This window comes from Lynx canadensis, chromosome A1, assembly GCF_007474595.2.
Source record: "Lynx canadensis isolate LIC74 chromosome A1, mLynCan4.pri.v2, whole genome shotgun sequence".
Lineage (NCBI taxonomy): Eukaryota > Metazoa > Chordata > Mammalia > Carnivora > Felidae > Lynx > Lynx canadensis.
The window spans coordinates 26,670,759-26,692,706 of record NC_044303.2 but is presented as its reverse complement, the minus strand read 5'-3'; the positions used below and the strand labels follow the sequence as shown (position 1 = coordinate 26,692,706).

General features: G+C 36.1%; 1 protein-coding gene across 5 annotated transcripts in view; it reads right to left on the bottom strand.

Moving 5' to 3' along the window:
* Window positions 1–21,948, bottom strand: part of CCDC122 (coiled-coil domain containing 122) — a 50,213-nt gene that overhangs the window by 25,215 nt on the left and 3,050 nt on the right. For 3 of the 5 annotated variants that reach the window (XM_030311283.1, XM_030311275.1, XM_030311296.1), the window contains exons 2-5: window positions 15,563–15,652; window positions 14,943–15,058; window positions 4,316–4,714; window positions 3,436–3,552 (exon numbers count right to left, since the gene is read on the bottom strand). In XM_030311283.1, coding sequence (XP_030167143.1) covers window positions 3,436–3,552; window positions 4,316–4,714; window positions 14,943–15,058; window positions 15,563–15,608 — 678 coding nt within the window. In that variant the 5' untranslated portion in view covers window positions 15,609–15,652. Of the gene's footprint in view, window positions 1–3,435; window positions 3,553–4,315; window positions 4,715–14,942; window positions 15,059–15,562; window positions 15,653–19,536; window positions 21,894–21,948 lie in introns of those variants that run through there. The other 2 variants (XR_004342895.1, XM_032591150.1) reach the window with 1 other exon arrangement.

Sequence of the window (21,948 nt, the reverse complement as noted above, 5' to 3'; positions counted from 1 at the left end):
ATCATCAAGACAGTATATGGTATTGGCACAAAAACAGACACATAGACCAATGGAATAGAATATAGAACACAGAATTGGACCCACACATGTATGGCCGACTAATCTTTGACAAAGCAGGGAAGAGGATCCAATGGAAAAAAGACAGTCTTGTCAGCAAATGGTGCTGAGAGAACTGGACAGCAACATGCAGAAGAATGAAACTGGACAACTTTCTTACACCATACACAAAAATAGACTCAAACTGGATGAAAGACCTAAATGTGAGGCAGGAAACCATCAAAACCCTCGAGGAGAAAACAGGCAACAATCTCTTTGACCTCAGCCACAGCAACTTCTTAATCGACACATCTCTGAAGGCAAGGGAAATAAAAGGAAAACTGAACTATTGGGACCTCATCAAGATAAAAAGCTTCTGCACAGCAAAGGAAACAATCAACAAGATGAAAAGGCAACCAACGGAATGGGAAAAGATGTTTGCAGATGACATACCAGATAAAGGGCTACGATGCAAAATCTATAAAGAACTTATCAAACTCCACACTCAAAAAGCAAATAATCCAGTGAAGAAATGGGCAGAAGACATGAATAGACACTTTTCCAAAGAAGACATCCAGATGGCCAACAAGCACATGAAAAGGTGCTTAATGTCACACATTATCAGGGAAATACAAATCAAAGCCACACTGAGATACCACCTCACACCTGCCAGAGTGGCTAAAATTAACAAATCAGGAAACAACAGATGTTGGCAAGGATGTGGAGAAATGGGAACCCTCTTGCACTATTGGTGGAAATGCAAACTGGTGCAGCCACTCTGGAAAACAGTGTGGAGGTTCCTCAAAAAGTTAAAAATAGACCTACCCTACCACCCAGCAATAGCACTATTAGGAATTTATCCAAGGGACACAGGAGTGCTGATGCATAGGGGCATATGTACCCCAATGTTTATAGCAGCATTTTCAACAATAACAAAATTATGGAAAGAGCCTAAATGTCCATCAAGTGACAAATGGATAAAGAAGATGGTTTATATATACAATGGAATACTACTTGGCAATGAGAAAGAATGAAATCTTGCCATTTGCAGCAACATAGATGGAACTGGAGGGTATTATGCTAAGTGAAATAAGTCAGTCAGAGAAAGACAGATATCATATGTTTTCACTCATATGTGGATCTTGAGAAATTAACAGAAGATCATGGGGGGAGGGAAGGGGAAAGAGAAAAAGTTACAGAGAGGGAGTGAGGCAAACCATAAGAGACTCTTAAAGACTGAGAACAAACTGAGGGTTGATGGGAGGTGGGGGAGAGGGGAAAGTAGGTGATGAGCATGGAGGAGGGTACATGCTGGGATGAGCACTGGGTGTTGTATGGAAATCAGTTTGATGATAAATTATATTAAAATGTACACACACACACACACACACACAATAGACTACTACTTGGCAATGAGAAAGAATGAATTCTCACCATTTGCAGCAATGTGGATGGAACTAGAAGGTATTATGCTGAGTGAAATAAGTCAGTCAGAGAAGGACAGATATCATGTTTTCACTCATCTGTGGATCTTGAGAAACTTAAGAGACATCCATGAAGGCAGGGAGGGGGAAAATTAGTTACAAGCAGAGAAGGAGGGAGACAAACCATAAGAGACTCTTAAATACAGAGAATAAAGTGAGGGTGGATGGGAGGGTGGGGGAGAGGGGAAAATGGGTGATGGGCATCGAGGAAGGCACTTGTTGGGATGAGCACTGGGTGTTGTAGGTAAGCCAATTTGAGAATAAATTATATTTAAAAATAATAAAATTCAGGTGCTCCATATCTTCCCAACTGTAATATTGATAATCTAAGGGACTAAATATGGGACCCCATTGTGGTTTTAATTATCAATCCACTATTATTAATTAGGTTTGTCAATTTTACCAGTGTTTTTGGATATTCATGTTTCAAAAAATAAGACTTTTCATATTTTACCCAGTGTTCTACTGGCTTGTTTGACATCTTTTATCTCTTAGTCACTTGTATAAATTACAAATACCTTCTCTCTATGAGTCTTATCTTCTTTATTGTAATGGTACATTTTAATAATCCAGAAACTTATGATATTGTCAAAAGCAATATTTAATCATGCAGTTGTGTGTGTGTGTGTGTGTGTGTGTGTGTGTGTCTTTTAAAAGAAATAGTTCTCTGACACAAATGGTTAAGTTTGTCTCATATATTGTCTTGAATCTTCCTGGAAGTAGTTGTATGTGTTATAAGATAGAAATATAATTTTATTTCCAAATTTGCTTTATTTTCCCATATGGCTAACTTATTTTGTTTGTACCATTTATGATGGATTATATCCGGAGTCTTTTTTCTATTTCATTAATCATTGTACTTCTATTTTGATGCCGCTGATAGTGTCTTACTGTTTCTAGTTTTATAATAAATCTTGATCCCAGAAGGTAAAAAAGTAATCATTTATTTAGGTTACTACTAAATATATGATAAAGTAATGGTATTTCTTAGAAAAATGTTTTGTAAAGGTGAGGATTTTTATCTTCAAATTCCTCAGATGCTTTTTTATTGTGTTAAATTAGCCACAAGCAAACATATCTTTTTAGTTTTCAAATTAATGTCTTAAGGGTGAAAATTATTTATTTCACATAATATTTCACATATTATTTCAAATAATAATTTCACATAATAATTTCAAATAATAAATAATTTTTTATTTCCTCAACAACATATTCTTTTCTATTTTTGTTCTCCATTTATTTAAACAATAATGGTCATAGAAGTCTACTAGTGGTACCCCCAATTTAATTCATTTTCAATTTTGCATATCAGTTTTTTTATTTGATTCTTAATAATTGGAAGTGTGAAGTCAGAAAGGATTAGGATACTAATGACTTCCATTGCCTTTTACTCTATTTTAAGGAGTTTCTGATGTCTATCTAGTAACTCGATAGCCTCTACTTTCTAGCTATTAATTTAGTACCAAGTTGTTGATGGAATGAGACCTGGAATAATTCCCAGCCACATTTAAAAATTTTTTTAAGTATTTATTTATTTATTTATTTATTTAGAGCATGCGCATGCACACACACAAGTGGGGGAGGGGCAGAGAGAGGGGGAGAGAACCCAGGCTCTGTGCCTTCAGTGAAACCCAGATGTGAGATCATGACCTGAGCCAAAGTCAAGAGTGGGATGCTTCACCAACTGAGCCACACAGGCACCCTCCCAGGCCATATTTTAATAGGAATGAGTGTTTGCTTTTTTGAATACATTTCACATATTTAAGTATCTGAATGAGAGAGTTATTTCTGGCAATGATTTGAACTTTATTGCTTTTTATAGTTCTTTTTTGTTCTCTAGCTGTTTTAGGAATTGAAAATAAACTATGTAAATTATATACCATAAAACATTGAAATCCAGATAATTAAGACTTACCTCTATTTCTTTTCTTAATTTTTCATGTGTCTTTTCTTCTTCCTCAAGAAAGAAAGTTTTTTCAATGATAGATTCTTTTACAGCTATAATTTTAGCCTTCAGCTTTATAATGTCTTCCTGCATATTTATAAAATTTAAAATATACAAGTCAAACAATGAATGATCAATATAAGTCCAACATTTTCAATGTTTCTATAATTTAAAAAAACTAGACATCCTATTTAATTTTGGTAAACAGGATTAGAACATTACTTCTATAGGTACAAAGAATAAAGAACTGTTATTCAAACAAATAAACCTTTGATTTAAAGACATAAAATTAAAACTAAATGTAGATAAGACATAAAAAAAAAGTGGTAGTCATAGTGGCAATTGCCCAGCAACAGTATAAAGGATACTTTTAAATTCTCTAGCAAGAAATGATAGATATTTTAAATTTATATCTCCCCATCTTCAAACAATACTCTAAAAAATATAAAATGCTTAAGGTGCAATTATTAGTTGATGCTGTTTGTATAACAGCATTACGCATACTAAATTGATTTGAATTGGTTGGATCCATTAGCCTAAGCTAGGGCTTCAACGTTTTTGTGAGTCACCAGTTTCTGCAAAAAAATGGATTAATTGTTCACTGCAATTCTGTTTGAATTTTTTTATTAATCCACAGGGGATTTGAGAACAATTCCTTTATGCATTTGTTCATTTGGCATAGTTGTTATATAACTCATGTATTTAAGTTTTTAGAAGTTGTGAAAATAGTTTCTAAATCTAGTTAAAGCAGCTATGGGTGTTTTATTAAGTTAATGATAAATTTATCACTTAATAGGTGTGCTTGAAAAAAGGAGTAATAGAAAAACTTTTGGTAAGTGATATTTCAAACCTGTGCTTGTTTTATGTGGTTTCCTTCTGGATTTTTGAGATTTTGCATAAGTTCCTCTTTCATTGTTTTTAGTTTTCTAACAAGATCTCGTTTTTCATGGAGTGTAGTCATGAATGACCTTTTGCTTCCAGCCTCCCACAAACTATCTTTATGCTCTTTTATTTTTGCATAATATTCATTATATCTTATCATGTGTTCCTCAAAGTCTTCTTGAGCTTCTTCTATGTCAAATTTAAGCTTTACATTTTCTGTATGTAAGGATTTGATTTGAGTTTCCAGGTTCCCACACTGTAGTTTGGTATTCTCGATGGCAGCATCTTGCTGATAAATTTGCCTTTCTGTTTCTTTAGTTTCTGTAGAGACAGATGCTATTTGTTTTTCAAGCTCATGGAGTTCATCCTGTAAAATATTTCAATATTATTATTATTAATTTATGATACTCGAAAAAGAGGATACTATTGTTTTGATCCATAATTCATGTAAAATCACAACATAAAAATACATATTTATCAGATATTGAAAAACTGTTATACAAAAAGAACCATTCAATAAGTAACAAATTATCTTATAATCTTGAAGTGAGCCCAGAATTATATATTTCTTACTTTTTAATGTTCATCTAATTCAAAATATTAAAATTTACTGTTTGTGTTAACATTTCATATTAAAATGTACTTTACAATCATTTAAATAATATATTTATGGAATCAGAAGTATGCACTGAAGAAAGATAATATGATGAAAATTATAAAGCCCTAGGTTAAAAATCAAAAGATCTATATTCTAGGGCCCTTACTGCCATTTACTAGTTGGTATGATCATATATAGCAAACTTAATTGCCCTATCTAAACCTATTTTAGTATATGTGCTGCCGAAGCGAGCACATGCCCTATCTAAACCTAAACCTCACTTTATTCATTTGTAAATAAGTATAAAGATGTCTGCCTTACCTCTCTGGGGCAGTTGGCATTTCTCACCAGCACCTCCTTTTTTTTAATGTTTTATTTATTTTTGAAAGAGCATAAGTGGGGGAGGAGCAGAGAGAGAGGATAGAGGATCCAAAGCAGGCTCTAAGCTGACAGCAGCGAGCCTGATGTAGGGCTTGAACTCAGGAACTCCTAGATCATGACCTGCGTTGGAGTCGGATGCTCAACCGACTGAGCCACCCAGGTGCACCACCAGCACCTCCTTTTTATTTTTTTAATTATTATTTTTAATATAATTTATTGTCATATTGGTTTCCGTACAACACCCAGTACTCATCCTAACAAGTGCCCTCCTCAATGCCCATCACCCACTTTCCCTCTCCTCTACCCCCATCAACCCTCAGTTTGTTCTCATTATCCAAGAGTCTCTTATGGTTTGCCTCACTCCCTCTCTGTAATTTTTTTTCCCCTTCCCTTCCCCCATGATCTTCTGTTAAGTTTCTCAAGATCCACATATGAATGAAAACACATGGTATCTGTCTTTCTCTGACTTATTTCACTTAGCCTAATACCGTCCAGTTCCATCTATGTTGCTGCAAATGTCAAGATTTCATCCTTTCTCATTGCCAAGTAGTATTCCATTGTGTATATAAACCACATCTTCTTTATCCATTCGTCACTTGATGGACATTTAAGCTCTTTCCATAATTTGGCTATTGTTGAAAATGCTGCTATAAACATTGGGATACATGTGCCCCTATGCATCAGCACTCCTGTATCCCTTGGGTAAATTCCTAGTAGTGTTATTGCTGGCTCATAGGGTAGTTCTATTTTTAACTTTTTGAGGAACCTCTACAGTTTTCCAGAGAGGTTGCACCAGTTTGCATTCCCACCAACAGCAGCACCTCCTTTTTAAAACATAGTTTTCACACCACCATTCTTCTCTGGTTCTCCTCAGATACCTGAACATTCCTTCTCAATCTCAGTCATTCCTTCAAATATAGGTCTTCCTCAGGGTGCAACCATCGTCATCTCCTCCTCTCATTCTATGTATATTCCTTGGGTAATCTTACCCATACTTACATCTAGAGCTACATATATGCCAATGATTCACAGAACATAACTGGCTGTTAAGTCCTATACCCAGGTATCACTGGCCATTTCAAATTCACCACGTCCCCAAATCAGACTAATCTTTCTCCCCTTCCCATCGTGTTCTTCCTTGCATTACTTATCTATTGTCAGGACCACAAAACCTCAGTGACATACAACAATACATATTTATTGCTCACAGCTGGAATTGGCTAGATGCTGACATTGGTTAGATTTGCTCAAATGTCTGACAATTGACTGGCTGTAAGATGGTTTGGCTTGGCTGACTGGGCTGGCCATGATGTCTTGGCTTTGCTTCATATATATCTTGTCCTCTAGTGGGACAGACCAGGCATATCCTTCCCATGATGATAGCAGATGCAAAAGAATGGAAGCATCCTTTTTATGGAATTATGGAAGAGCTTTTTCAAGCTTCTATTCATAACATCTGTTAACATCCCAGCTAGTCATATGATGCAACTCACAGTCAAAGGGTAACAGTATGCCCACCCGTGGTAATGATACATGGGGAAGGGTATGAATACAGACAAGGATGAAGAATTGGGACCAAAAATGTGAATTACCATACCCCTGGATTCCCAAACTAATTAATGAATGGTACTACTTTGGGAGCCATCCCTAATTATTTCCTTCTCCTTATTATCTATATCTGTTAATCAAATTTTATAGATCCTCCCTCCAAAACAACTCTGCAGACCATCATCCATCCTTTTTTTTTTTTTGTCTAGTATGGCCATTCTCTTTAAATAAATTTTTAATTTTGGGAAGGGGCAATGCATTAAAAAGTCAGACCAAGTTATCGTTTTCCTGGCAGAGACAAAAAAGAGAAAAATACAATATGTTGAGGAACCTCTATTTTTATCTCCAGTTCTGATATTTCAAATACCCACTTGATTTTTTTATTTGGATACCCAATAGACATCTCAACTATACATGTTCAGAAAATAATCGACACACCCAATATGTTCCTCCCCTAGTCTTCCCGATTTCAATAAATTGCACCACCTTATACCTAGATACTCAAGACCTACAATTCATTCTTGATTCTTCCCTTTACCTAACTCCCCACAGCCTAATTCAGCAAAACTTGATGGTTGGGCCTCCAAAATAAAATCCCACATTCACTTCTGACCAATTTCTTTATTGTGGCTGGACTCCTGCCTGGTCTCCCTATTTCCATTCCCCACCCCACCCCCCACATCTGAGCTCCATATATCAGGCAGAAGAATCTTTCAAAAACATAAATCATATCATGTTACTTCCCAGCTCAGAACCTTCCAGTGGTTTCCTATTGCATTAATAATAAAATTCAAATTCCTTAATGTAGCTTACAAAGCTATATATCCTCTAGCCACTATTTACTGTGCCATCCCTCTCACATTCTACTCTCCCCTCCTCCACCTTCCTTTCTGTTTATTAAATGTGCCTAATGACTTTCTATTGGAGAGTAATTGTGATCTCAACCTTAGATTTGTCTACCTTTAGTTATTACCTATTGGGGTCTTTGTCTTCCACAATTCAGTTTTATTATTACTCTTCAAATAGTCTTCTCTGAAGTAAAATATAGATTAACCATCCATCCTTCTCCTTGCATTACTCTCTATACATTATTGTATTTCCTTTGAAACACATCAATTAATGGAATTACCTTTTTTGTTTTATTTCTTTATTGCCTGCCTCCCCTGACTAGAAAGTAAGCCCCCTGGGTGCAGTAACCTTGTCTATTTTCTTTATCATTATGTTCTCAGGTCTTAAAATTGTACCTAGTACAAAGAAGGTGCTCAATAAATATTAAATGATTGAATGAATGATGCACAGGGACACATGCACTGCCAACTAGATGAAGCTATTAACACTATTGATCAGTATGGGGAAAGATATTTCCACTGATTTGGTAATCATTTCTTCTCTCTCCTGGACTAATATAATAGGTTATTAATGTTTCTCCCTGGCTTTAGTCAATTCCTCCTTCAACCCATTTCTTTCACTAGAACTATATTTTTTGTTCTCCCCCCTCTCCTCCCCTTCTTCTTCATGCCCAATGCCTCCTCCTCCTCCTTTTACTTCTCCTCTTTCTTCTTCTGTCCCTTCTTCTTCCCCTCTCCCTTTTCTCTTTTTTTGTTTATAGATTTATTGAGGTAGAATTTACATAAACTGCACATATTTAAACTTTACAATTTGATGAGTTTGGATTTATTTTTATGCTCTTGAGACCACCACAATTAAGATAATAAACATATCCGGGGCGCCTGGGTGGCGCAGTCGGTTGAGCGTCCGACTTCAGCCAGGTCACGATCTCGCGGTCCGTGAGTTCGAGCCCCGCGTCGGGCTCTGGGCTGATGGCTCAGAGCCTGGAGCCTGTTTCCGATTCTGTGTCTCCCTCTCTCTCTGCCCCTCCCCCGTTCATGCTCTGTCTCTCTCTGTCCCACAAATAAATAAACGTTGAAAAAAAAATTAAAAAAAAAAAGATAATAAACATATCCATTACCAACGAGCTCCCTCCTGCTGCTTTGCAATCCATCCTTCCTCCCCATCTCTCCATTCTCAGACAACCATTTATTTTCTGTCTCTTACTAAAGATAAGTTTGCATTTTCAAGAATTTTTTATAAATAAATTATCGCAATATATACTTTTTAAGTCTTACTTCTTTCAGCATAATTACTTTTAGATACCACTGTATTGTTATATGTATCATTAGTTTGTTCTGATGGGTATTTTCGTTGTATGCAGTTTTCCAGTGAGTATACACTTTCATTTCTCTTGGGTAAACAAATATCTAGAAGCTGAATGGCTGAGTTATACAGTAAATATATTTTAACCTTTTAAGAAACTGTGAACTGTTTCCTAAGTGGTTGTATTTACATTCCAAATAACAGGATCTGAGAGTTCCAATTCTTCCATATCTTGCATCTTCTTTACAATACTTGGTATGGTCAGTCTTTTTAAATTTAGTCATTCCAGTGGTATAGAGTAGTATCTCATGATGATTATAATTTGCATTTCCTTAATGATGAATGATATTGATATTATCTTTTCATTTGCTTGTCTTTTGTAGTATCTTCTTTAATAAAATGACTATTCAAATATTTTGTCCAGGTTTTAATTGGGTTGTTTGCCTTCCTGAGTTGTAGGATTTGTTTATATACTGTAAATATAAGCATATTGTCATGTGTTTTCAAATAATTTTCCCAGTCTAGGACAATCCAAATGTCCATAGGGCCCCAACAAATATACCATATATTCATTTTTAAAAGTGTCTCTTGAGTAGAAATTAAAAAATATTTCCGATGTAGTCCAATTTTTAAATTTTTGTGTCCTATTTAAGACATCTTTACCAAACTCAGTATCACTAAACTTTTCTCCTATTTTTTTTTTTTAATTTTTTTTTTTCAACGTTTATTTATTTTTGGGACAGAGAGAGACAGAGCATGAACGGGGGAGGGGCAGAGAGAGAGGGAGACACAGAATCGGAAACAGGCTCCAGGCTCTGAGCCATCAGCCCAGAGCCCGACGCGGGGCTCGAACTCCCGGACCGCGAGATCGTGACCTGGCTGAAGTCGGACGCTTAACCGACTGCGCCACCCAGGCGCCCCTCTCCTATGTTTTTTTTCTAGACATTTTATAGCTTTAATTCTTACACTTAGGCTGCTAATCCATTTTGAGTTAATTTTTCCATGTGGTATGAGGTGAAAATTGAGGTTCACTTTTTTTGCATGTGGCTGTCCTCTACCATTGTTAAAAGATTATTCTTTCTCTAAAGGATGGTCTTTGCACCTGCCTTAGCCAGCTTGGCTGTTATAAAAAAATACCATAGATTAGGTGGCTTAAATAACAAGCATTTATTTCTACAATTCTGAGAAATCAAGGTGCCAGCAGATTCAGTTCCTGGTGATGACCTTGTTTCTGGTTTGCCGATGGCTGCCTTCTTCCTGTGTCCTCATGTGGAAAACAGAGTTCTGGTTTCTCTTCCTCTTCTTTTTTTTTTAACCTTTTCTTTTTTTAAGGCTTATTTATTTTTGAGAGACAAAGTTCTGGTAGGGGAGGAACAGAGAGAGAGAGAAACACACATAGAATCCGAAGCAGGCTCCAGACTCTGAGCTGTCAGTATAGAGCCTGACACGGGTTCAAACTCATGAACTGGGAGATCATGACCTGAGGTCAGACACTTAACCGACTGAGTCACCCAGGCACCCCTTTTCCTCCTCTTCTTATAAGGACAGTAACTCTATTATAGTGGCACCACCCTCATAAAGTCACCCAAATCTTACTTTCCAAAGGCCTTACCTCAAAATTTTATCACACTAGAGGAAACACAAACATTCAATCCATAATAGCACCTTTGAAATCAATCGATATGTGTGGGGCTATTACTGCATACTCTGTTCTGTTCAATGGATCTGTAGGTCTATCTTTATTCCTTATCATACTGTCCTGATTGCTCTATAATAAATCTTTAAGTCAGGTAACATATGAACTTCTACATTGTTTTTCTTTTTCAAAATTGTTTTGGCTATTCTAGGTCCTTCCCATTTTCATATGAGTTTTAGAATCAGCAATTTCTCCAAAAAAAAAAAAAAAAAAAAAAAAAAAAGCCTGCTGGGATTTTGATTAGAATTGCTTTTAAACTATAGATAAAATTGAAAGAACTTACATGTTAACAATACTGACTCTTCTGACTCTTGAAAATGGTATATCTCTCTATTTATTTAGGTCTTTATTTTCTCTCATCAGTGTTTTCAGCATACCAGTCTTAAGACAAATTGTCTTAGTCGGCTTGGGCTGCCATAGCAAAATACCATAGACTCAGTAGCCTAAATAACAGACATTTATTTCTCATGGTTCTAAAGGCTGAAAGTGTGTCAGCATGGTTGGGTTCTGGTGAGAGCTCTCTTCTTGGCTTGCAGACAGCCACCCTCTCACTGTATCCTCACAGCAGAGAAAGAGAGAGAGCAAGCTCTCTGGTGTTTCTTCTTATAATGGCACTACTCATGTCATGAGGATGACTTCATCTAGGCCTAATTACCTCCTAAACCCCCCATCTCCAGATACAATCACATTGGGGGTTAGGGCTACAACATATGAATTTGGGTGAGGGGGACACAAGCATTCAGTCCATAACACAAACCTTTTGTCACATTTACCTATAAGTAAATGATAATGCTACTGTAAATGATATTGCTATTTAAATTTTAATTTCTGGTTTTTCTTTCATATACAGAAATACAATTGATATTTATATACTAATCTTGTACCCTGCAACCTTCATAAACTCACTTATTAGTCCTAATCTGTTTTTTTTAAAGATTCCTTAGGATTTTCTAAAGATAATCATGCTACCTGTGAATAAAAGTGGTTTACTTCCTCCTTTCCAATATGGATGCCTTTTATTTATTTTCCTTTCATGATTGCACTTGCTTAAACCAGCAGTATGGCAGAAAGAAAAGAAGTGGTAAGAGCATACATCCTTGCCTTGTTCCTGATCTTAAGGGAGAAACAGTCTTTTGCCATTAGATATGAAGTTGGCTGTAAGATTCATAAATGGATATATATGCCCTTTTTAGATTAAGGAAGTTCTACTCCTAATTTGCTGAGAGTTTTTATCATGAATGGATGTTGGATTATGAAAAGTGTTTTTTATGCATCTGTAATTCTCTTTCTAAAATATAAAGGTAATCATTTGCAAACCCATCAAAACCTTCCCATCACCTTTAGAATACATCCAGGTTTCTGATCACAGTATATATCTCCCACCATGTCTCAAAACACACCCTATGCTATACTGCCACCAAACTACATGTACAGTTGACCCTTGAACCACACAGATTTGCACTGCATGGGTCCACTTATAGGAAGATACACACACAGTACTGTCCACTATAGGAAGATTTATACACACACACGCACACACACACACATATACACACACACACAGTACAGTACTGGAAACGTATTTTCTCTTTCTTGTGATTTTCTTAATGACATTTTTTCTCTAGCTTACTTTATTGTAAGAACACAGTAATTAATACGTATAACTTACAAAATATGTGTTAATAGATTGTTTATGTTATTGGTTAAGTCTTCTCGTCAACAATAGGCTATTAATAGTTAAGTTTTTGAGGAGTCAAAAGTTATATATGTTAGGGGTGGGCGCCCCTAACACTCTGTTATTCAAGGGTCAACTGTAGGTCTATGAATGTATCAGTGTATCAATGCTACTTCATGCACCTGTGGATTTTCTTAGGATCTTGTCTGGATGTCTGGAATACCATCCTCCTTAGCACCTAACCCTTAAACCTGTCCCAGATATCCAATTATCCAAGTGAATCCCAACTATCTTCTTTTTTTAAAGACTTAAAAATTGTTTTAATTTTATTAGAGAGAGAGAGAGAGAGAGAGAGAGAGAGAGAGAGAGAGCAAACAGGGGAGAGGGGCAGAGGGAAAGAGGGAGAGAATCCCAAACAGGTTTCATGCTCAGCACTGACAAGGGGCTCGATACCACAACCCTGGGATCATGACCTGAGCCAAAAATCAAAGAGTCAGATGCTCAAGTGACATAGCCACCCAGACGTCCCTTCAGCTGTCTTCTTTTAAATTCAACTGAAAAATCACTTTGTGATCACTCCTTTTTCAGTGTTAAATCTGCCTCTACTGTTGACATTACTACCCTGCATATAATTATGTATTTATTTGTCTTCCTCATAAATAGATGATGAGCAACTTAAGAGTGAGGACAATGCTTGGCAAAATGCTTAATAGAAAGTAAGCCCTGAATATAAGTGAAATAACATTTGTGCAACTTATTGAAGATTGAGAAGTTTTACGGATAATTTCTTTATAAACTGCTAAGACATTATTATTTTTGTATTATATTCTATTGCAAAAAATATATTCTTTTCTAAAAGTGACTAATGCAATGCAGATATTTGTAGGAGATCCGTATTACCGTGAGAGTATGATTATCATCATCATATGAATGATGAACTAATACCTAAAGCCAATATCAAAATCCAGCTCTATACTGTCCACCAGGGCCCCAGCAGGATACTTTACACGTATTTACAAATATTAATTCATTTAATCCTCATGAAACTTCTAAGTAGGTCATATGATTATCTCCATTTTACAAATAGGAAAATGGAAGCACAAAGAAATTAAACCATGGAGCTAAAGGTAGCAAACTTTGTCTTTCAAACTAGGCAGCTGGGCTCTAGAGCCTATTCTTTTCATTTCCATAATATATTTAATAATAACCTTTACAAAGCAGATAGTAACGATATGGTTGCCATTTTTGCTTCTTTAGCTATATTAACAGAGTATAGTTCATCTAAATGTGCTGCATGCCAAACAACAATAACAACAACAAAACAAAAAACAAGTATGGCTTCCAGATTCCTTGCAGTGGAATTATGAATATATTATGAAATATAAGGAACACAAAAATGTTTCTTATCAACTTGAAATGTTCACTGACAACTGTAACTCACAAGCCATGGCTTTAAAAATACTAGCTTAGGGGCTCCTGGTTGGCTCAGTCGGTTAAGCATCTGACTTTGGCTCAGGTCATGATCTCACGGCTTGTGAGTTCAAGCCCCATGTCAGGCTCTGTGCTGACAGCTCAGAGCCTGGAGCCTGCTTCAGATTCTGTGTCTCCCTCTTTCTCTGCCTCTCCCCTGGTTGCTTGCTCGCTCTCTCTCTCAAAAATAAACAAAAACAAAAAAATTTTAAAAACCCACTAGCTTAGGGGCGCCTGGGTGGCGCAGTCGGTTAAGCGTCCGACTTCAGCCAGGTCACGATCTCGCGGTCCGTGAGTTCGAGCCCCGCGTCAGGCTCTGGGCTGATGGCTCGGAGCCTGGAGCCTGTTTCCGATTCTGTGTCTCCCTCTCTCTCTGCCCCTCCCCCGTTCATGCTCTGTCTCTCTCTGTCCCAAAAATAAATAAAAACGTTGAAAAAAAAAATTAAAAAAAAAATAAAATAAAAAAAAAACCCACTAGCTTAAAAACTTAACTTTTCTTCAATTTAACATTTTAGAAAAAACTATCAAATAGCAGTGAATTTAAAATAATTCTATGTGATAGATGGGTTTTATATGTACATACTACAGTTGCAATGACATTGCTGAATCCTTGTATATTGGGTGTGCAAAATGTTCCATGACACTGGAATACTTGTATACACTTCATTTAGGGATAAAAGAATAATTAAGAAGGAGTAAACATGAAAAATAGAAGTTTAGAAATTGCCTCCCCAAATTAAGTATCCTCAATAACTTCTCTATTAATAATTTAACATAGTTTTTGGGGCGCCTGGGTGGCGCAGTCGGTTAAGCGTCCGACTTCAGCCAGGTCACGATCTCGCGGTCCGTGAGTTCGAGCCCCGCGTCAGGCTCTGGGCTGATGGCTCGGAGCCTGGAGCCTGTTTCCGATTCTGTGTCTCCCTCTCTCTCTGCCCCTCCCCCGTTCATGCTCTGTCTCTCTCTGTCCCAAAAATAAATAAAAAAACCTTGAAAAAAAATTTTTTTAAAAAAATAATTTAACATAGTTTTGAAGACAGTAAAGGCTCATTTAAAAACTATATGAAATAGGTTACCTGCAAATGGAATAGAACTTTTTTATTTTTTTCTATCTCTGATGTTTGTGATTGTCGTTGCTTTGCAACTTGCTCTACAGCAGCAGTTAATGAAGATGTGCCTCGGTTAGCCAGAGCTAGACAAAAGAATAAAGTACGTAATACAAATTTAAGTGTAACCATCAAAGAAAATTAGTGTTTCTTTACTCAAAGTTATGAAAAATGTGATGTTTCTCATCAATAGATTTAGGATTGATAATATTCCCTTTGTGACCATAAAACCAAAATCAAATGCCATAATAATACACAATTCAGAATCACCTACTGTAATGTTATACCTGTTCCTGTATGGAACGGTAGAAATATTTTGATTGTCCTATCTATTTTATCCAGACCATTTATACATATACATACAATGCTACCGTAACAACTATATAGCGATTATAGTTGATGAATTTTCATTATAGGCCTGTATTTCCAGGTTGTTATGCCTTTTCTAAACAACATATAAGTTCCTTCTTCGAGAAATTTAACAGTTCCCTTCTGTTCTATTTGGCTATAAATTTTAACACAATTATCCTATCATACTACTTTTTTGTTGTTGCCTATCTTTTATTTATTTCTTAAGATTGCTTCATTACCTTCTTCAGGAACTCCTTGACTCTTCATTTCTTTGTTGCCTGACATTCTTCTATGTCTCTTCCCCCTTTTTGATTCACCTTTTTTTGTGCCTATAAAATAATCAATATTGATAATTTCTCACTTTTCCTTGTTGTTTTTTTTTCCTGTCATATATCCTGGTGATCCTGAAAGCAAATTAATTGTCAAAAACCTCAAAGGGATGGCAAGGATATTTCATCATTAGTTCCTAAAATTAAAACACAATGGTTAAGTGAAAAAGCTTTGGAGGAAAACTGAACTGTATTTGAATCTTGGTTCTCCTGCTTTTTAGCTGTTATGACCTTGGGACAATTTCTTAACTTCTTTGACCATCAGGGTCCTCATCTATAAAGCCTCACAGTGCTGTCATAATAATTAACGTAATATAGGTAGCATGCTTAGCATAGTACCTGACATATATAGTGAGTAATTATTATGGACTTTGTCTAGGGTTTCCTTTGCTAGTTCCTCTTCAGCTTTCCCATCTATGTCAGTGTCCCAATGCTAAGTCCTCAGGCATCTTCTCCATACTCACTCTTCAACTGATGTCACCTAGTTGCATAGCCTTAAAACCCACTTACAGGTTTTATCCTATTCATATCTCTAATCTGAACATCCTTCTTGACCTCCAGACTCATACCAAAATTGCCTACCTGATATCTTCACTTGGATTTTTACAGGCATTTCAGTTTAATATAGTCCAAACTGAACTATGTATTTCTCTGTTCACTCTACCACCACCACTAAACCTGCTCCTTCACAGTCTCCTCCATCTCAATAAATGAAGTTTTTCCTGTTTAGGCCCAAAACCCTGGAGACATTAGTAAGGAGTTCTCTAAAAAAGTATAGAACAGGAGGGAGCAAAGCTAAATAAATGGCAGCTCCCTCTCCAATAAATAAATAAATAAATAAATAAATAAATAAATAAATAAATAAATAAAATAAAAAAGTAGAGAACACTCAGCAATTCAACAAGACTTCTTCAAGATAATCACAAATAAGAGTTCATTGTGGATGTTTCATAAGCCCTTTGGGAAATCCCTTAAGATACTCTCCAAATATGTGGCCCAGGACTTCTGTCTCAATTATCTACCTGAAGGACAAACCAGAATCTTGACTTTTCTCTTACATGCTGCATGCAATTCTTTTAGCAAAACCTGTTGGTTCCCTCTTTAAATTATATTAGGATTCACTCACTACTTAGCACCTCCAAATACTATCTTAGTAGAGAAGCCTTCCCTGATAACCTTCTTTAAAACATGACCTCCCCTTCTTCATTCTCCATTTTCTGACCCTGCCTCATTTTTCTTAATAGCATTTGTCACTACTGATATTTTATATACATTTGTTTCTTCTTATCTCCCTTTGCTAATATAAGGTCCACAAAGGTAGAGACCTGAAACAGTGCCTGGCACTTTCTAGGTGTCTGTTTGTAGTCTATCTTCATTCCAATTTACCCTGTTCTACTGATAGAATCTCCTAAAATACTGTTCCCGCCATGTCAACATCACAACCAATCTTTCAACTTCATCACAGATGGCATCTTCTTTAAGAAGTCTTTTTTGATCTTTTTGGGTAGATATAATCCCTCCCTCTTTCTGGTGCAATTTTTTCTGTATCTGTTATACTGTGATGACAGTTTAGGTTATAAAGTAAGACACAGCCAGCTTTGAATTCAGATTGTACCACTTACTAGTTTATTAGGCCCAACCTGGGCCTCAGATTCTTTATCTATAAAACAGAAACAATAGTAATACCTGTTTCATTAGAATTATTGTGAGGACTCAATAATGCATGACAACATTTAGCAAATTCCTGCTACTTAACAATTTTTATTCTTTTTTTATTAAAAATTTTTTTTAATGTTTATTTATTTTTGAGACAGAGAGAGAGAGAGACAGCATGAACAGGGGAGGGTCAGAGAGAGGGAGACACAGAATCTGAAGCAGGCTCCAGGCTCCGAGCTGTCAGCACAAAGCCCGACGCAGGGCTGGAACTCACGGACTGTGAGATCATGACCTGAGCCGAAGTCAGATGCTTAACCAACTGAGCCATCCAGGCGCCCCTACAATTTTTATTCTTATTATTTCCATCATTTTATACATATTTCCCCACTAGACTATAAGCTCCAGGAAGACACATACAGTGTCTTACTCATTTTTGTATTCCCTGAAAATTTGTTGGAGAAATCTTAAAAAATGGAAAACATTAGATTTATAATAATAAAAAATAACATAACTGGTACTTCTTGATCTCTATTTCTAAAGCAACATAAATTGAAAAACTCTTGGGTGACATTTATTTAAACCAACTATTTGTGAAAGGATATATGCTTTAAAATTGGGAAAGTTGTAGTTTTTTCTGGATCTCTATTGCAGAATGGACAAAAGATAAAAAAGAAAACAAACTACTGCCATCTACTGATAATTCATTACAATCCTTTAAATCAATGAAAACAAGAGTTTAGAGACTAGACAGTATCAATTACTTTCTCTTTTTTTTTTTTTTAACATTTATTTATTTTTGAGAGACAGAGAAGACAGAGTGTGAGCAGGGGAGGGGCAGAGAGAGAGAGACACACACACAGAATCCGAAGCAGGCTCCAGGCTCTGAGCTGTCAGCATGGAGCCCGACGCGGGGTTCGAACTCACGAACCGTGAGATCATGACCTGAGCCGAAGTCAGAGGCTCAACCGACTGAGCCACCCAAGTGCCCCTCAATTACTCTTTCATTCAAACCATATATGTGGGTACATATAATATATAAGGTATTTTGAGGAATATAAAGACAAATTAAGTGACTCTGATTTTAAAAAAAACTACAGTATTTGATAGTAAATGTTCAAACTACATATAAAACACAATCATTTAGAAAATATACTTTCAACTAAAAAATTAGCTTTACAGAAAATAAGTTAATAAAAATACTACACTAAACTATCATTTTTCTATATTAACTATAATCAACATTGAGTACTTACAAGTAACTGACATTGTTCTAAGTGCTTTTACATGAATTATCTGTATTTTCCCTCAGAACAATCCTATAAGCTAGATATTATTTTTATCTATATTTTATAGATGAGTAAACTAAGACTTGGAGAAATTAAGAAATTAGCCAAAGGTCACACATCCAACAAGTAGGAAGGATGGAATTTGAAACAATTAGGATTCAAATTCACATTTATTAGGCACTTAACATGTATGAAAGCACTGTGATAAGCATAATTTGTGCATTATCTCTTTTGCATTGAAGAGGCAAGCCCCTCTATTTGACCCTTGGGATATTTTTAAAAGGCCATGGTTCCAGCTTTTGGAAACTCATCATCTGGTACCTCCTCCAAGTTAATGAGCAAAATAAAGCAAAACTGTCAAACTCCTCTGGGCTTTTGAGAGCTTTTGGCTTAGAAGCACTACGAGGAGGTAATTGTGTATGTGCAACCATGTCACATAAGCACCGGTTTTCATTCTGAATGGGAAAAGCTGTCATGTGACAGCTAGGCAGTTAAAGTAGCTTATAATTTCATCCTACCCTTTTAAAATAGCGACTTTTCAGAAAACAGAAAATATTACCAGAAACATAATTTTTGTGTGAAACTATTTTTGCTTTCTAAGTGGGTGGGGGAGTTTAATATCTAAAGCTGATATTTAGCTGGGGAAAGATGAGGTCAAAGAGTTCCCTGGAATCGAGCAAATTTTAAATTATGGTCTTTATTTGTCATAAACATGATGAACTCTTTGGGTGGTTCAATTCATGGGTGAACAACTCATGGGTGGTTCAATTCTAACAAATAAAGATAATAGTGGGGAAAATGTCACCCACTGCACAAATAAGTAAGAATGCACACTTTTCAGGTAAAAAAGAGTGTAAGTCTTTTCAATCACATGTTTTTAAGAGAAGTTATAACATCATCCAAAGGAACTAATTAATTGGATCATTAAAAATGTATTCATACCTATTATATACTAGTGTGTTGGGATCTGCTAAGAGTAGTCATTACTCTCTTCTTTGACTAGACAATGTGATTAAGTATTCAGGATGCTGAAAACAGAAAGAAAAAAACCAGGATTTGCAGTGTTCCTTACCTTCCTATCAAAGACAATACAGGCAACATTAATACATTAACCACCCTGCTTCTAGCTTTCTACAAACGGTGAGATTTCTCTGAATGTTCCGCTAGTAATGGACTACCAAGATGTCTTGTTTTAAAGTGTAAACATACAAAGATTGATCCGCAGCTTGAATCCAAGCTTTAAGGGATAGCTAGGCAACTGTTTCAAATAGAAATGATAGGTGTATGATGAAATCCAGTCACAACCTACCTACGTGTTTCATTCAGGACAGTAAGAAGCAAGGTTTTTTGTTTTGTTTTTTTTTTTTTTTACTCTGTGTACAAGTAAGTAAGGATGATTTCTAAACCAAGAGGAGCTTGTAGGTTGAATGGTGCCCCCACACCTATATGTCCATGTTCCAAACTCCAGAATCTGTGAATGTGCTAATTTGGAAAAATGGTGTTTGCAGTTGTAGTTAAGGATCTTGAAATGAGATCATCCTGGATTTAGGATTAGCCCTAAATCCAATGACAGGTGAGAGATGGGCTATGCAAACAGTGGGCAGACCATATATAAATACAGAATTCTGACCTACAATTGGCAGCAACCAACTCAGGAAACCAACCTGTTTCCTACAGTAACCAGACCAGGAAACCATCCTGCTGTCTATAAGCCAGGCTTGTAGGAACCCAGACCACTATCTCTAACAACAATTCTAGAAGCCAAACAAAAACTTCTGTAACAACTGGCCCCAAATGACCAGTGTTTGCTGGTTTGCTGAATAACTGACAGCTTCCCTAATTTTTGTCACCACTTCTATCTTGGGATCAATCAGAGAAAGCCAAATATGCACACTTAACCAATCGCATAGGATGCCTTGCTTCTAGTTAGCCCACTTACAGCTTCCCCATGCCAATTGCCTCTAATCAGGGTATACTTGAAGATTTCCTTTTTTTCCACTATAAAGCTTTCCTACTTTGCCAACCCACAAGTGATGGTGGCTGACTTCCTTGCCACAGCAAACTCTGAATAAATAATCTTTGCTTATTCTCATATGGTTGGCCATTATTTCCACACAAGTGTTCTTACAGCAGAAAGGTAGAGGGAGATTTGAGATTCAGATGCACATTAAGAAGACCATAGGAGGCTCAAGACATGGAGCCCCAAGCCAAGGAACGAAACACCTGGAGCTACCAGAAGCTAAAGAGGCAACAAAAATGAGACACTTTGAAAGAAACACGGTCATGAGAACACCTAGATTTGGGACTTCTGCTTCCATAACTACGAGAGAATACATTTTTTTTGCTTTTAGCTATCCAGTTTGTGGTAATTTGTTATGGCAGTCTTAGGAAATTAATATAAGCTTTTAACAAGGAAATGTGCAATATTACATTTACTTTTCTTGAGGGACCCATGAATTAATGTAAATGTCTTAAAAACAACTGTTCATTTTTCAGAATTTCATTTGTTTTCGTAAGAAGATTAAAGATTTATATGGTGATAGAAGAACTTTTAGGGATTCCCCCAAAGTTTCCTTTAATAGCCAGGCACTATCTCTGCCCTCAGAATGCTCTACGTCTCTATGATGGCGACAGACACACAGTAAAATAATTAAAATGTAGAGGTATAGTAGTTGCTCTCTTAGTCTACTTACACTAAAAACTCTAACCAATTAACTCATTCTATTTCCTTTATAAATCATAAACTGCTAATTCCCACATCATGCTGATGAGGAAACTACTCTCCCGTGAATCTGTCTACTTCTGCTGCTATCAGTACAATCTGACAGTGAGTTACCTGTTTGTTCCCAAACCTGTTTATGCCAGTTGTACTTGTTATTCTGCTTTCATAATTTAGTAATATGTAAAGCGATGAAATAGTGTGGAAATAAATTTCATTGTTTCTTTAAAATCTAATGTTTAATATTCTGGAAAGACCCCCCAAACTGTGAGTTGTTTGAATGTGTGAGATCACAATAAAAGATTATAAAGAAGAAATCTGCACTCAGCTCTGCAAGTGCCTTTAAATTATTTTCCTCTTAAAGGAATAAAATCTTAGGAAATCTTTGCTGATGGTTTAGAGGTGTAGTTTATGCAAGATATGCAACACAAAACTCTAATCAGCAGAACTTGTGCAAAGAAAACGCCATGGCTTTCTCAGTAGATTGGCAAATGAGCATATAGTTGTTTCAGGCTAAAACAAAATGTTTAAGATATTTATGTTATATTTCTATCACGACTCTCAGGTTAAACTGACCAAAACACATAAAACAAAAACAAAAAACAAACAAACAAAAAATAGCTTTGGGGTACCTG